General features: G+C 45.2%; 1 protein-coding gene across 5 annotated transcripts in view; it reads right to left on the bottom strand.

Moving 5' to 3' along the window:
• LOC119965106 (drebrin-like) overlaps window positions 1-16,724 on the bottom strand; it is a 284,430-nt gene that overhangs the window by 32,387 nt on the left and 235,319 nt on the right. For all 5 annotated transcript variants that reach the window (XM_038795409.1, XM_038795406.1, XM_038795410.1 and 2 more), the window contains 4 exons: window positions 10,751-10,902; window positions 8,465-8,528; window positions 6,291-6,374; window positions 3,585-3,699 (listed from right to left, as the gene is read on the bottom strand). In XM_038795409.1, the coding sequence (XP_038651337.1) occupies window positions 3,585-3,699; window positions 6,291-6,374; window positions 8,465-8,528; window positions 10,751-10,902 (415 nt within the window). The remainder of the gene's footprint in view (window positions 1-3,584; window positions 3,700-6,290; window positions 6,375-8,464; window positions 8,529-10,750; window positions 10,903-16,724) is intronic.

The following is a 16,724-nucleotide window of genomic DNA, read 5'->3' on the forward strand; positions in this document are numbered from 1 at the left end:
GAGTTGAGTTGGAATCAACTCAGAACAAATATGATTGTTTCAGTATCCGAGGGGTCGTGAATGGAACTGAACACTCTGCAATTATCAGCAAATATCCACTTTTGACCTTGATGGAGGGAAAGTTATTGATGAAGGTCTTTGGTGTCTGCATCAATGTCCTCGGACTGAAATGATTGGCCTCCAAAATCCACAACCATCATCCTTTTTGCGAGGTATGAGTCCAGCTAGTGGAGAAATGTCCCCCTGATTCCCATTGACTTCAGTTTCATTCGGGGCCCCTTGATGCCACACTCTATCAAATGCTGCCCTGATGTCAAGGGCACTCACTTTCACCTCACCCCTGGAATTAAGGTCTTTTGTTCATGTTTAAAACAAAATTGTATTGAGATTTGGAGTTGAGTGGTCCTGTTGGAACCCAAACTGGTCATCAGTGAGCAATTATTGCTGAGTAAGTGCTGCAATTGTAATGCTGCCAACATCTTCCATCACTTATGGGGTGGTAATTGACCAGATCAGGTTTTTCCTGCTTTTTGTGGCTATAACATATCTGGGCAATTTTCTACTTTGTTGGGTGGATTCCAGTGTTTCAGCTATACTGGAACACATTGGCTAGATAATTAATTCACAACACAGCAGGCTTTCTTCTGGAGAGACACTTCAGTTTTTATTAAACTGGGCCTTCAGCTCGAGGTTCACACTCAGGTTTATTTCTTCCTGGAGACACTTTATCTCACATCAGACCCTGCTTCCAGCTCATGGCTTTATTTCCAGGCCTCTGCAGCCTCCAGAGAGCAACACCCCAACTTCCTGGAGAGTGAGTCAGTCCTCACAGTGGCCTTCTGGACAGGGTTTAGTTGGACCTTTTGGGAGAGAATGAATTAGAACCCTTCATCCAAGCTGCAGAATCAAAACTGAAACCAAACTTCAACCGTGTGAGTCTGAGAACATTCCAGTGGGATCAGATCCAATCACCACCTGTTATCGGACAGAACACAGACTCTTGGGCCCAGTCATTGGCCACCAGCCAAATCAATCAAACCAAGTCATCACTGACACTGGCCAATTGGCAATCACCAGTCTAGGTCAGCACAGTCTTCTGGATCCTGCTTTTTGAACTAAAGGTATAGGCTGCTTTGTCTTAAAGTAAAGGTGCATTAAATATATCCATGCATCCAAAAAGCAACAGGAAAAATAAAAGAAAGTGGAAATAAAATAATGAACAGGGATTAAACAGGAACAAACAGAAAAGGTCGTTACAATATGCCGGATATTGCTCCTGGCATGCTTTCCTACTCCTCTCATTGAACCAGGGTTGCTCCGTTGGCTGGATGGTAATGGTAGGGTTGAGGGATGTGCAAGGCCTTGAGGTTTTAGATTGTGGGAGAATACAATTCCGCAGTTTGAAATGGATTACAGCAATTTATAGATGCCCAGTTTCTCGCTTCTGGATTTGGTCAGCATCTATCCCACTTAACATAGAACATATAGTGCAGAAGGAGGCCATTCGGCCCACCGAGTCTGCACCAACCCACTTAAGCTGTCACTTCCACCCTATCCCCATAACCCAATAACCCCTTCTAACCTTTTTTGGTCACTAAGGCCAATTTATTATGGCCAATCCAACTAATCTGCACGTCTTCGGTCTGTGGGAGGAAACCGGAGCACCCGGAGGAAACCCACGCAGACACGGGGAGAATGTGCAGACTCCGCACAGACAGTGACCCAGCAGGAAATTGAACCTGGGACCCTTGCGCTGTGAAGCCACAGTGCTAATCACTTGTGCTACCATGCTGCCCTTAGTGTGTTCATTGTGTTATATAACATGATGACAGGACTTGGTCTCCACAAGGACTGTGTGGTGGTCACACCAACCAACATTGGTAAAACAGGTCAGATATGAAGGATAATGCATTGTTGAACACAGTATGCAGATCATCGTTAACATATAGAGTCGTATTCTTCTGAGAGTGGCAGTGGGAAGACAAGTATCAGAATGCATTTTGCGAATATTACATTGCTAAGAGCAGCATTGGGAAGGTTGGCGCTGGGTCGCATATTAAGAATAGGACAATGCTGACAGTAGCAATGGAAATTTTGCAGAGCTGATGCTACTACTAACACTAAGGGAGGTTATAAGGATCAGGAAGATTGTTCTCATTAATTCTTTCAGTATTTGCTGTTCAACATCCTCCAAGATATACTGCCATCTATATTGCTTAAAAAGGTTGACAGGGTCAACCAAATGAGTGCCTTGAATGATTTCAATTCAGCTGCATTGGTTTTTAATTGACAAGGATTGTTAAAATATCAACCCTTTTTTGTTTGGTTGGAGAGATATGGCCATTAAACAAAACTGTACATGCAATTCTTTCCCACACTCCACCACCCACTGCCCCTAGTACAGTTCGAAAGTTTGACTTCGGTTAGATTTAATGACATCATCAAGCATTTTGTATCTAGTTATTTTCATGGTCCAGACATCTTTTTCTCTCCAAATGTCTTGATTACTCTAGACAATAATACAGAAATGTTTAATGAAGAGATGAAACCCCAAGTATCAAAATATGTACAACAATAAGTAGAATGGATAGCATCTGCAGTAAGTGCTGAATCAGTTCAGTTTCTGCTCCAGTACATATCGCAAGAAACTATTTATACAGTGGAGCCCTGTTCATTGGAAAATTCAGTTGGAAATGAACTGATTATTTGTACTGAATAAATATCCTAGTTTACAATTACATGTTGTGGAAAGTGGCCAAAGGAACTCAAAATGAAGAGCTGCTCAAATATTGGTAGGACTTCCCAATATTATTCAACATGTCTATTAATGACTCAACCTCAACTACTTACATTATCTGACATAACAAGGCCAAATGGCCTAATTCTGCTCCTATATCTTATGAACTGCTCAATTCACTTCAACTATCACTTGGCAGAACGGAATACAACTTCACTCCATTCCTGTTTACTTTATTTAAGACAACTGAATGCTCTTTTACCCAACTCCTTTGTCCTCCCTCATCTGATATGACAGGCCCTGTCCCACACATTTCCAACTACATTGTCTGATATCGCCCATTCCACCCATTCAGTCTAGCAAGAGTTAGATCACTTTACATAATTCCAGCCCACATCATTCAACGGGATTGATTATTAATTCCATTTCATATGCTCCTCCACCAATTTAACTGATTGAACCGGCGCCTGCAGAATAGTTATCACCTGGATCAGGTTCCATACGAAAAACCTTAGTTACATGCAGATTAAAGGCTTACTAGCAGCACTCAGCTTTACATGAGGCTGCTTGGCCCACGTCTTGCAGCTGATGGCCTGATCACAATCATTTCATCAAGCCTCTTGTAACATTTTTTTGCACTCAGCTATGAAATGGATTTGATGACAAAAGGGAGGCAGGACCAGCTCAGGCTTGGAGGGCCGAAGGGCCTGTTCCTGTGCTGTACTTTTCTTTGTTCTATTACCTCTACTATTTGGATGGAAGGGATTTTCATGGAGAATGAGAGGCCTAAGGGGAAATAAGGGGTCGGAGGTGGTGAAATGGGAACTAAAATAAAATACTTTCTTACCTGGTCTTTGGCCTGAAAAATGTACAGTCTCAAAACTTGTCGTCATGGCTCGTTCCCGCTGCTTAAAAAACTCCCGAGGATTTCCATCCCGCAGTGCAATAAGAGCTGCAGCTTCCTGTTGATAGAAGGGAATGTGAGAAAAATAGGACATGCCATATTGAAGTTCAGCATTTTATAAACATGGCTGTAAACGCAGATTTAAGTTTTGTTTTAGGTAAGCATCTTCCCTAATTTTGTTCATAACTTCATTGAACTGCATCTCTTCCTGAGACTTCTCTGTCAGGTTATCTGAATGTCAAATTTATTCATTGGAACAAAATATTCTGTAGCATGTTTTGAGGCAATGGTGCCATAATGCTGGTGCATATGGCGAGGGGGTGGGTTGAAATTTCTTGTGACATATACAGCAGAATGCTTGTTTCTTCCCATTCTCAATGATCCACTATCAAATTTGGAATGCAAGCTTTGAAGCATGCAATCTCATTATTCGATCATTAATATGAAGGAAAAGAAGAGTAATTATATTTTATATCAACTGCTGTGCTTCCCGTTGATCTTTAACTGTATTATAAATGTTTCCTATACTCTTTAAAATTCAGTTTCAAATACCTAGAATGCTCAGCAACGCTAAACAAACAAAAAAACAGTGACATGAGGCTGGATTTAAAGGGGTATCATAGGCCCCAATTGCACCTCCCTGGCTGAAGTGACAGGGTAGGGGAACCCACCCACGATCCTGATGGCTGGCCTTACCCATTTAATGCTGGGGGTAGTGTTAAATAGTTGGAGGCAGAACATCCAACCCCCCCTCCCCCCCGGAGAAAGACCTGCCTTAGAGAACTGTAGCCATCGGCTGACAGCTCAGATGTCTCAGCGGTTCCTCGGGAGCGCAATCCCCCTCCCACTTTCCCACGCACCACGTCTGGCTCCCCGCTAGACACCAATCTTTGCAGCTACAGATGCCGGGTTTTCCGAGGCGTGGGCCTCTCCCGAGGCAGCAGGATAAGGCCCTTAATTGGCCTTAATAGGTCCAAGTGTGGGCAGGCCGCACAACAGCACCCCTGTGATGGGGGCAGGGATGGGGTGGGGGTGGCGGATTGGTGTTGGATTTTATGTGCACCTTCTGCCTTCAAAGCTGCTGGCAGGAAAGCTTACTATGCAGCCCAAAGTTACAGCTGCCATCAATTCCACTGAAATCCACACCAAAATGATAAGAGATACTTCAGATCACTGAGGCAGGGACTAGAAGTCAAAGGGATTATATTTTATCACACTGATGAGGGAGAGCTTTAAGGCTCCCTCAGGACTTCAGCATTCAGGAATTACTCCATTTTCCTAATTGTGGGAAACAATATTATCCAATGGGTAACTGAGCATCCTCAAAATGAGTGAAGGTTACATATTTGAAACTCGCATCAAAACTTTTAAACCATCAAACTTTTAACCAAAGTGGAGGGAGGAGGGGCCGGAGGGGGTGCGGGACATGTTCTCGGAGGGGACGTTTTCTGGACCAGATGAGCTGCGGGAGATGTTTGAGTTACTGAGGGGAAGTGGGTTTAGGTATAGGTAGGTGTGGGACTTCGCGTGGCAGGAGTTGCGAGTTTTCCTTCAGCTACCAGAGAACACATTATTGGAGAAACTGCTCTGATGACTTGGGGGAGGGCAGGATTGGGGATATATACGGGTGGTTGGGTGATCAGGGCACTGGTGGTTTGGATAAAGTGTAAGTAGGAGGATGAGTTGGGAGGGAGATAGGTTGGGGACTTTGGTGTGAGGCAATGAGGCGAGAATGAGCTTGGCTGGGGAACTTGTATGACTTTCTCCAGCTAAGGGGGGCAGAAAAAGGCTTCAAAGTGCAAAGGTGGCCATTCATGGCTTTATTTGAGGAACTGTTCATCGTGACGGGGGGGGATTAAAAGGGGAAAAGTTGTACAAACTTTTAATTATGTCTCTTTGGACTGTTGTGTTTATTGATATTGTGTATGCTTGGAATATCTTTTTTAAAAACTTTTATTTTCACCAGGCATGAAATTCCTGGGAAGGCCTGTGGTGTGGGAGAGAATTTCTGTCCATCAAATGGTTAAGCCCGAATGCTGAAATCCTGGAGTCAGGCTAATTTCCGTAGCTCCAGTGGCTATCAGCACTGCTCCAGTGAAACTGTGAGGGAGAGGATAAAGTTTGCTGTACTGTATTGCCTACGCTCGAGCCATGCCACCCACGGTAAAGAACTAAATCTCCCAGAATTCAAACATTTCCAAGACTGAAGCAGGGAAATGCTCAATGAAGAAGGTGTTTGGTCCCATTTCTGCTAATATCCAGTCTTAGCCTGCTTCACAGTACAGCAAAGGCAACTAAGTAGAACTGACAGGATTTTGGATGACAAACATCATTCATCCAATCCTCTCTCTTCCAGGGATATCACCGCAGAATCAGTGTGCACACCAGAACCACCCAGCTTCACTGATTTGTACTGAGGTGAATTAAAATGAACAAGACAACACTGGATCCTTTCCCAAATTCTGACCCATTGCCTGAATAACACTTTAGAAATTTCCACCAGGTCTGTGAATTTCTGCAATGTCTTTCAGTAATGTTATCTGTCACTGCAGAGTTACATCTTTGGCCATCCAGGATTGCTATAATTTCAGGAGAAAATGCTTCTGCCTATCCCCTATCAGCACACTTTGATCTTTATTAAAGGCTTACTGCTGCTTTTTCAGCAGAATCGCTGATCTTGGACCCTTTGTTCTCTTCATCCTCGTTCTCCTCCAATCCCTCTTTCTCCACTTCCTATTTCAAAATGAACATGGTTAGAATTATGCACATGTTTTAATGGCCCAGTGCAGGCTCACACTGAGCTTATAAATTGCTATTTTAAAACTGAATGGACGGAGACAGCTGAAGCAAGGCTTATCACAACTATGAAGTACATAATAAAATACGCTAAAAACACATTTTGAACATTTTGCCCAAATCCATTGAATTAATAAAATTATACAAGGTGCAAAATATAAAAGCTCTGTGATACATCAAGATGAGAACAGCAGGATATCTGAGAGCATAACAGGATTGAAGAGGCAGCTGGGATATGATGGGGGAAAAAGCACTGCAAGAACAAATCAGCAAAACAATTAAAGAATCACGTGACAGGACTTTTGCAATCCCAGCTGGTGTTATAACTAAACGGGAAGATCCCAAAATGGAACCTTGGCACAAAAGATTGTAACTTTTACATTTCTTTCTAAAATGTGGAGCAACAGAGTCACAGGGTCACTAATTAGTTTTAACAACAAGAAACAAACATTTATTAAACATGAGAAAATTGAATTATGATACAATACTCTTTTACTCCCCCCTTAGTTTAACAATTACACAGGTTTTAGGATTAACATGATTACAAGATATATCTTAATCAACAATGGTCTCATTAACACAAAGTCCCTTTTAAGCATACAAGATGACTGTGGGCAAATACATGCTCCACTTTAAAGCCCAAATTAATGTTTGTGGATGTCTCCTCAGAAACTCCCCAGATGATGTCAAATGAGTTTCCAAACTCCGCTCCCAAAAACACGCTTCAAAATCTTCTCTCATAATTATGCTGTTTCTTAACCGTTTGCATTCCAAAATGCATTCCAGAGGCTGGATTCTCCATTTCAGGGACTATGTTCCCACGCCGTCATGAAAACTGTGGTCTTTAACGCCAGGAAAACTGGCATCAAAAGGCCACAGATTCACAGCCTTGCAGGGGCTAGCAGGCAGCTGTTGTGGAGCTTGCAGCTCCAGCTGCCGATACGGCCCCCCTTGCGGGTCAGAGCCGCGCATGTGCACGCGGAGACCTCCAGCGGCTGTGCTGTGCTCCATGGCGGAGTCAAACTGCGGAACTGGAGCGTGGAAGTAGTGTCCCCGATCGGTCGCTCACCCGACCCGAACCGGCCACACAAAAAATCCCAGTCCCGAATGAGGCCCCACCCCCCACCCTCTGATTGGCCCTCCCCCGACTGTGGCGGCCCCAGACTGAATCCAGGTTTTTGTTTTCGCGGGAGTCGGAGATCGGGACGCCACCAATCTCTCGCTGTAATGAGGAGTTCTGGCGAGCAGTACTCCCCGTTGTAAAAAACGGGGCTATGTGCGACCTCGGCTTTGCCTTCCTCGTTTAGGCCCCTTATTCAACATGAGTAGTGTTGAACTGCCACGTGCTTCTCGGCACTGCAGATGCCGGGAAACACACGGCTAAACGTGCTCGCTAGGGGACTTTGTTCCCTTTGGGGAAGATCGTGCCCATTATGTACAGAAAAAGCCATGTTTATTCTGTAAATTAGGTGGTGCTTGGATGTTAAAAGTTGTCCAGATCTGTAATGTCTCCTTTTTATAGAAGATGAGTGGGATTCTCTGGTCCGCTAGCCGGGTTTTCCTGGACGGCGCACCCTTGCCGGCAGTGGGATTCTTCGTTTCTGCTATCTGCCAATGGGATTTCCAATTGTGGCCACCCCACGGTGCCGGGAAACCCACAGGCGTGGGTGCACTGCCAGTGCAATGGGGAATCGCGCCGGTGGAGAATCCCATTGGATGTTTCCCAATTCCCATAACAGGGGCACCAGAATTATTAGCAGGTTTCTAGAATGAGTTGAGGCAGTGACATTACATTCTCACTCTGCAAAACCTGGCTCAAAATCTGCAACAGCTGAAATACAATGGAGGCAGTGATGGGATCTAGATTTTCTATGCCTGGGGTAAATTCCAGTCAGCCAGCATGGTTAACTGGTTCATTGCCCTATCTCTTTTCTGCTTATAGAGGAGCCATAGTGACATGACACACAGTCATCCAGATACCTGGGATATCTATAACATCCAGAATTAGAAGTAGAAACCTCACTGACCTTGTTGTTACTTGGCTTCGATGCAGTTTGGATTTCATCCACTTCCACGGTTTGCAATTTCTTCCTAAAATTAAGAAGCACACACACAGGAAGTGAAGGTAAAAGATAGTATCAGTGGTAAGGTTGGAAAAGGAGATGACAGCATTAAATTGAGCTTCTTCCCACCCCCATCGCACATGCAAACTAACTCCATACTAATGTTTCATAGTGTGACAGCTCAGAATGTTGAGTTGCCCTCTCTTGATGACTCCACTTCCAATCAACTACAAAATGGTGAAGACCCCGACACAATGGATTTCTCAAAATTATACCGAAACCACCCCACATTAGGTGGATTAACACTATAAACTCCAAGAAAACTGGACAAAATATAGTAAAAATCCATCATAAGACCATAAGACCATAAGACATAGGAGTGGAAGTAAGGCCATTTGGCCCATCGAGTCCACTCCACCATTCAATCATGGTTGATTTCAACTCCATTTACCCGCTCTCTCCCCATAGCCCTTAATTCCTCGAGAAATCAAGAATTTATCAATTTCTGTCTTAAAGACACTCACTGTCCCGGCCTCCACCGCCCTCTGTGGCAATGAATTCCACAGACCTACCACTCTCTGGCTGAAGAAATTTCTCCTCATCTCTGTTCTAAAGTGACTCCCTTTTATTCTAAGGCTGTGCCCCCGCGTCCTAGTCTCCCCTACTAATGGAATCAGTATTTACTATTCATTAACTTGTGAAATGGAGATGAACAATTGGCATATTATTGTTGAAGGACCCAGGAAAATAATAGAAGACAGACTATGCATAGATATTTTTCTCGCATGCAAAGGCAGAATACTCCAAATATAGCAAACGTGTTAGTCCCAGCCCAATAATAAAAAAAATTTCAGTTCCAACAGTATTTATGGGATAAATAGTTTATTTATTTTAACTGTCATACATTTAGACATTTTCTATGTGAATAGATAAATGAAAACAGTTTTCAAAAGACTTGAGATGACTTGCAATTTAATCAGAGGAGAAATGAGAAAATCAATTTTATGCGGTGAGTGGTTAGGATTTGTAATGCACAACATGATGGGATACAAGATACAGCTTCAGGAATGGTCTACAAAAGGGAATTGGATAGATACTTGAAGGAGAAAAAAATGCCAATATGTGGAGAAAGGGCCAGCGATTGAGATTAACTAGATTGCTCTTCAAAAGAGCCAACACAGACCCCATAGGCCAAATGGCCTCCTGCTGTATTGTACAATTTTATGATTTAATATTTGCCGTTATGAAAGTTAATGTGAGTGCAAACTGTCACCAAACCAGAACAATTTCAGCACAATTTTCCAGAGCAGCATGTAACCCAGCCAGTGTGGTGAGCAGTAAGTGTCAGACCAAAATAATTAGCGGCTGGTTTCTCACCAGTATGTCACTTTCTGAAATGTTCAATCTTGAAAAAAACTTGAAGATGCAGCAGGGGATCCACACACATACTAAACTGGGCATGGATTGCTGAATTAATGGAGTAGAACATCATGGAGACATTTCTGGAGCAATGTTCTCTGTGGCAGGCACCAGAAAGATGCAAGGACATCTTTGAAAAAACCCCGCTTCAATGTGTCCCCCCACCACACGCAAGGTGCCTGGGTTTTGCTTTGCATCATCCATGGTTGAGAGTGACTACCTGAACAATTGTCTAGTTGAGATCCGACACTGAGCACTCTATCTCTAGCATGCCTCATATGTACAAATTTAAGCAAAACATAAAAAGGTATAAAGACTACTTCATGTTTGAAAGTACAAATTTGTCCAGATAGATACCCGAGATCATTCACACAATGTCACTTTCAATATTACAGGAGCTTAGTATTTCATCTTTTCAAAGGAAGCGTTTCCCATTCACCAAGAGCATTTATTTTCTAGTTTAGGAAGAAACATTTCCAGCAATTTGTCACTGGATGATGTCACAAAAGTCCCAAAGGGAAGACAAGGATCCGAAAACACAGCCTGTAATCATACCATGCTGTTATTCTTTGTACCTTTCAGAAACGCTGATTGCTACAATTCTTACTGAACAAGAGCCTTTGATATCAATCAGCACCCATCATATTAAGTAGAAAATGCCATTTTGAAATTAGTTTTACTGTGCGAAAGGAATTAAACATTGGCTAACTTTGGGAACTGGAAATCTGCCCGATCATTCAGCATCTCTCCATTGCAATATTCCCAAGAAGCAAATTTCCATTCATCACTGCTCCATCCATTTACAGCGTGCTCCCTAAATGTAAAGCATACCTTTCTTCTTCTATCTGTTTCTCTCGTTCTCTGTATCTTTGCTCTCTGTTTTCTTGTTCTTTCTTCTCTTGTTCCATTCTCTCTTTCTCAAATTTTTCTCTTTCTTCAATCAGTTTCTTACGTTCCTCCTCTTTCCTCAGCTCTTCCTCTTCCTGAAAAATCAAATCACATATTAGGTTGGAATTGGCCTTGCAGTGGTTCAAGAGAAGAGGGATAATGATACACGGATGCCGCTTCAATGGACTCTTAGCAAGCATGGTGCATTTACAGGGTTCAGTTTATTGATGCTGCTCCTATATTACAATCAGAATAAGTTGGAGTTTGTCTCTGATCTCCCAGATACACTGGATGAGAAAACATTTAGCAGCACTTAAGCAGAGGGCAAATATCAATCGCAGTAAAGCCATATTTACATTTTCTGATACATGTTTGAAAGGCTCAAGTGGTGAAAAACATCCCTAATCCAGTGCGAATGGCTATTATCTCAAAAACAAAACTATGAAAATTAAACAGAGCTCAACGGTGGAAATAAAGAAATCAAATTAGGGGCAAAGAGGATAGACTGAAAGGTTTCAATGCAGAGAAAGAGAGAGAGAATACAGTTATTTTATAAGCATCAGTGCATGAGAAATAGAGAAACTGCCTGACAAATTACAGCCATTTCAATCCATAGGGAAGCTACGTTACTTTGCAAATTTACTATGAGGTGCAGGAGAAAGAGAGAAACAGCTGCTCTAGTTTTCATGTCTGCCAATAAGTTATATAACAACCATTCTAACTATTAAATGGGTTGCTAACATTATTCGTGGAGGCACACTGCTATATTAATTTGGGTTTCCCAAATAATAGCAACATACTTTAGATTAGGTTGGCACCATTTTTGCGAGAGGAGCCACATTTCCATTTATTTCTCGCTCAAGAGCTGATGAGCAGATTCCCTCCCTCCCTCCCTCACTTACTCTTTCTCGGGTCTCGCAGGCTCTACTCACGAACCCCCCCTCCCCCACGCCCGGGCACCTCAGCATCTTCACTTTCCCTGGGCTCCGCGGACCCTCTCTCCCGCTCTCTCCCAACCACCAAAGCCTCCCTCTGGGTTCTTCAGCCTCTCTCTCTCCCCCAAGAGCAGATCAGAGGCTAGGAATCCTGTTGCTGGGTCAAATACCTGGACATCCCACCCGAACAGCACTACGGGCATACATACAGCACAGGGTCTGCAGCAGTTCAAGAAGGCAGCTCAACACCACTTTCTCAAGGGCAATTAAAGATGTGCAATAAAGCTGACCTTGTCAATGATGCCCACATCCCGTAAATTAATTATAAAAAACTATTCTTCCCCCAGCCCCGCAGTACCTTCTCTCCCTCTAGTGCCGCAGCCTCACTCTCTCTTTGCTATGGGCCCTGCAGCCTCTCTCTCTCTATAGGCCCCGTACTACATTCTCTCCCTCTGGCCCCACAGCCTCTCTCTCTCTATAGGCCCCGTACTACATTCTCTCCCTCTGGCCCTGCAGCCTCTCTCTCTCTATAGGCCCTGTACTACATTCTCTCCCTCTGGCCCACAGCCTCTCTCTCTCTATGGGCCCCGCAGAATATTCTCTCCCTCTGGCCCTGCAGCCTCTCTCTCTCTATGGGCCCCGCAGAATATTCTCTCCCTCTGGCCCCACAGCCTCTCTCTCACTATGGGCCCCGCAGAATATTCTCTCCCTCTGGCCCCGCAGCCTCTCTCTTTCTATAGGCCCCGCAGTACCTTCTCTCCCTATGGCCCTGCAGCCTCTCTCTTTCTATGGGCCCCGCAGTACCTTCTCTCCCTCTGGCCCTGCAGCCTCTCTCTTTCTATGGGCCCCGCAGTACCTTCTCTCCCTCTGGCCCTGCAGCCTCTGTTTTCCCTATAGGCCCCGTACTACATTCTCTCCCTCTGGCCCTGCAGCCTCTCTCTCTCTATGGGCCCCGCAGAATATTCTCTCCCTCTGGCCCCGCAGCCTCTCTCTTTCTATGGGCCCCGCAGTACCTTTTCTCCCTCTGGCCCCGCAGCCTCTCTTTTCTCTATAGGCCCCGCAGTACCTTCTCTCCCTCTGGCCCTGCAGCCTCTCTCTTTCTATGGGCCCTGCAGTACCTTCTCTCCCTCTGGCCCTGCAGCCTCTCTCTCTTCCCAATGGGCCCCGCAGTACCTTCTCTCCCTCTGGCCCTGCAGCCTCTCTCTCTCTATGGGCCCCGCAGTACCTTCTCTCCCTCTGGCCCTGCAGCCTCTCTCTTTCTATGGGCCCCGCAGTACCTTCTCTCCCTCTGGCCCTGCAGCCTCTCTCTCTTCCCGATGGGCCCCGCAGTACCTTCTCTCCCTCTGGCCCTGCAGCCTCTCTCTTTCTATGGGCCCTGCAGTACCTTCTCTCCCTCTGGCCCTGCAGCCTCTCTCTTTCTATGGGCCCCGCAGTACCTTCTCTCCCTCTGGCCCTGCAGCCTCTCTCTTTCTATGGGCCCTGCAGTACCTTCTCTCCCTCTGGCCCGCAGCCTCTGTTTTCTCTATAGGCCCCGCAGTACCTTCTCTCTCTCTGGCCTCGCAGCCTCTCTCTCTTCCCGATGGACCCTGCAGTACCTTCTCTCCCTCTGGCCTCGCAGCCTCTCTCTCTTCCCGATGGACCTTGCAGTACCTTCTCTCCCTTGGACCCTCCAGCCACTCTCTCTTTGGGCCCTGATAGAAATTGACTTTTCTAGTCAGCTATAACCATGAGAGTAAGGGAAGATGATAGAGGTAAAAGGGTTAAATGAGAACTCATTAAGAATAATTAACTATCATCATATTAAGCATTACTTGAGTGCAACAGTAACTGGGAATCCACTAAAAGTTAATCGAGATCATACACTTTGACTTAGGTTTCACATTTGCAAGTTGCTTGAGGCTGCAAGGTCAGTGACGCCAACTAGCTAAAAGGCCCCATTGTATTGTAAGAACTGGTGCTGCTGACCCAGAACGGGTAGTCCTGTTTCTATGGTAACAGCCAGTCTCGGGTGATAATGACTTAACGAAAACTGTGCTTTTCTAATTGGCTAATGTTAGGTGCAGGTGTGGACAATTTGGAAAATTGGCAAGCGATAGAATGGGAAATTTGCACCAATACATTTAAATACAGATATCTCTTAAATTGATGGACAGATATTTTGGCCGAATTGAGTAAATTATAAATTAGCTAAAGCCAATCAGAAGTAAAAAGAAGGCTAGAACTTCAGATAATAATCTCCTGAAGAATCACTTACCGGGATAGAAAAACTTATCCCGGGATCACCTCATCTATATTTCTGAAACCTATTTCCTTTGCTGTTTACTTTTGATAATCGCCATCTTTCTTTTGTTTAAATTACTTTGTTATTTTATCCTGTGTATTATGATTTAAATAATTACTACAATCTGTAATTGAATGAAAACTCAACTACTTTATTCGCTAAAGACGATTAATCTGACTTGCTTGCTGCAGGGCTAGTTGGAAACGTTCTAAATTTTGTATTTAAAACAAGCTTACCAGGGGCACAGCTGACAAATAAAGTGCAAGTGGACTTTGCCAAAAAGCACAGACTTGACCTCTGTTATTTGGGAAATGAGAAGGGATAACAGATATCCAGGGTTCCGAATAGACACAGAGATCCATCAGGCCCCACATCACTTTTTCTCCCTCTGGCTCTCCCCTGGGCCCTGCAGCCTTTTTCTCTATGGGCCCTGCAGCACCTTCCTTTCCTCGGGCACCGCAGCCTCTCTCCATGGGCCCCGCAGCAACCTTTCCCCCTTTCTCCCTCAGGCCTGCTGCCTCTCTCTCCCTGGATCCTGCAGCACGTTCTCTCCCTGTGGCCCCACAGTCTCGCTCTCCCTGGGCTCCGCAGTACCTTATTTCCCCTAGGACCTGCAGCCTTTCTCTCTATGGGCCCTGCAGCACCTTCTCTCTTCTTCCCCACCCCACACCCAAATCATCTCAATCCCTCAAGCACACTTAAAAAATATGTTTATTGAAACATTTTCTTAATAAATACAATCATATAAAACAATTAACCAAAGTTACACAATAAATTCACGAGACTAACAAGCAAAAGCACATATTAACTAAACCCCAAAAAACTGAACTAAACTTCCTTCAAGCTGACGGTAACTAGCTCCTTAAAAAGGAAATGAATGGTTGCCATCTTAGGACGAACCTTTCTACTGACCCTCTAATGGTGTATTTGATCTTCTCCAAATGTAGGAAAGCAATGGGGTCACCTAATCAAGTCGAGGCACTGGGCAGAGTGGGCGAACTCCACCCAAGCAGGCGTCATCTCTGAGCTATCAACAAGGCAAAGGCATGGACATCCGCCTTCACCAACGACTGAAGCACAGGGGAGTCTGATACCCCAAATATGGCCACCAGCGGATCCAAATCAACATTGAGTATTTCCGGCATGATGCTGAAGAAAGAGGCCCAAAGGCTCACCAACTAGGGAGAGGACCAGAATATTTGAGTGTGGTTAGCCGGCCTTCGAAAGCAACACTTACACTTGTCATCCAGCCCAGAGAAAAATCCACTCATCTTCGCTTTAGTCAAGTGCACCACCTTGAATTGTATCAGGCTTAGCTCAACGTGGAGCTGACCCTGTGAAGGGCCTCACTTCATACTTCATCTTCCAGAATTAGACCCAGCTCACCCTCCCACTTCACCCTCACCTCACTCAACAGAGCTGACTCCGCTGAGAGGATATGGACATATTTGCCGGAAATCGTCCCCCCACCAGACCAGGTCAAAGACAGAATCCTCTTCAACAGGGAAGAGTATGGTGCCAAGGGAAAGCAGGGAAAGGCCTTGCGGGAAAAATCGCGAATCTGAAAGTATTTGGAAAGACTGGAACCAGGCAGTTGGAATTTGTCCACCATCTCCTTAAAACTGGCGAACATGCCCTGTACAAACAGGTCTCCAAACCCTATCCCTCCCATGGCTTAAACGTAGAGTCCAAACCCACTGGCAGGAAAAGGTGGTTATTGCTGATGGGGGCTAGCGAAGTCAGGGAACGGAGCTTAAAATGCTGCCTGAACCGCTTCCAAATTCTCAGGGTGGTTACCACCACTGGATTCAAGGAAAACTTTACCAGAGAGAAAGACAATGATGTGGTTACTATTGCACCAAGGCTGGAACCTGTACAGAAACTCGCCTCCATATGTCCCCACTGAACAACAACAATATCTTCTGCTTACAATTTATATAAATGATCTGCACGCACGGACAAAGTGCAACATAGCAAAATTTGCAGATAATGCTAAAATAGGAGGGAAAGCAGGTTGTGAAGAGGAAATAAAAAATTTACAGACGGATATAGATAGGCTAGAAAAACATCTTTCCCCCCACGGACCACGCACGTCCAGTGAGTGCCGCCATCTTCCCCTCCCCATGCCTGGTGCGGCCCATGGGCACCGCCATCTTGTTCAACCCCCACGACGTGCAACCCGTGGGCGCCACCATCTTGTCCTCCTCAGGATTGTTAGGCCCCACAGCATGTGGGCACCACCATCGTTTCAGGATCCGTGTCCCCCCTGGGCACACCATTGTCTGACACAAGCGGCAACCAGCCGCGACTCGCCTCAGTCACGATTGACCAGTCTCTCCCGCACAATTAAGCAACCGCCTCCACAAGCGTGAAGATAGATAGGTACGAGATCTCCTGTCTGCTGGACTCCGGGAGCACCGAGAGCTTCATACATCCCGATACAGTAAGGCGCTGCTCCCTCGCGGTACACCCCATCAATCAGAGAATCTCATTGGCCTCCGGGTCCCACTCCGTGGCGATCCGGGGGTACTGCCAGGGCGTAGTGTTCAGCGGCTTCCGCCTCTACGTCCTCCCCAACCTCTGCGCTGCCCTGCTACTTGGCCTGGACTTCCAGTGTAACCTCCAGAGCCTAACATTGAAATTTGGCGGGCTTCTATCACCCCTTACTGTGTGCGACCTCGCAATCCTAAAGGTCAGCCCA

Source organism: Scyliorhinus canicula, chromosome 4 (genome assembly GCF_902713615.1).
Source record: "Scyliorhinus canicula chromosome 4, sScyCan1.1, whole genome shotgun sequence".
NCBI lineage: Eukaryota > Metazoa > Chordata > Chondrichthyes > Carcharhiniformes > Scyliorhinidae > Scyliorhinus > Scyliorhinus canicula.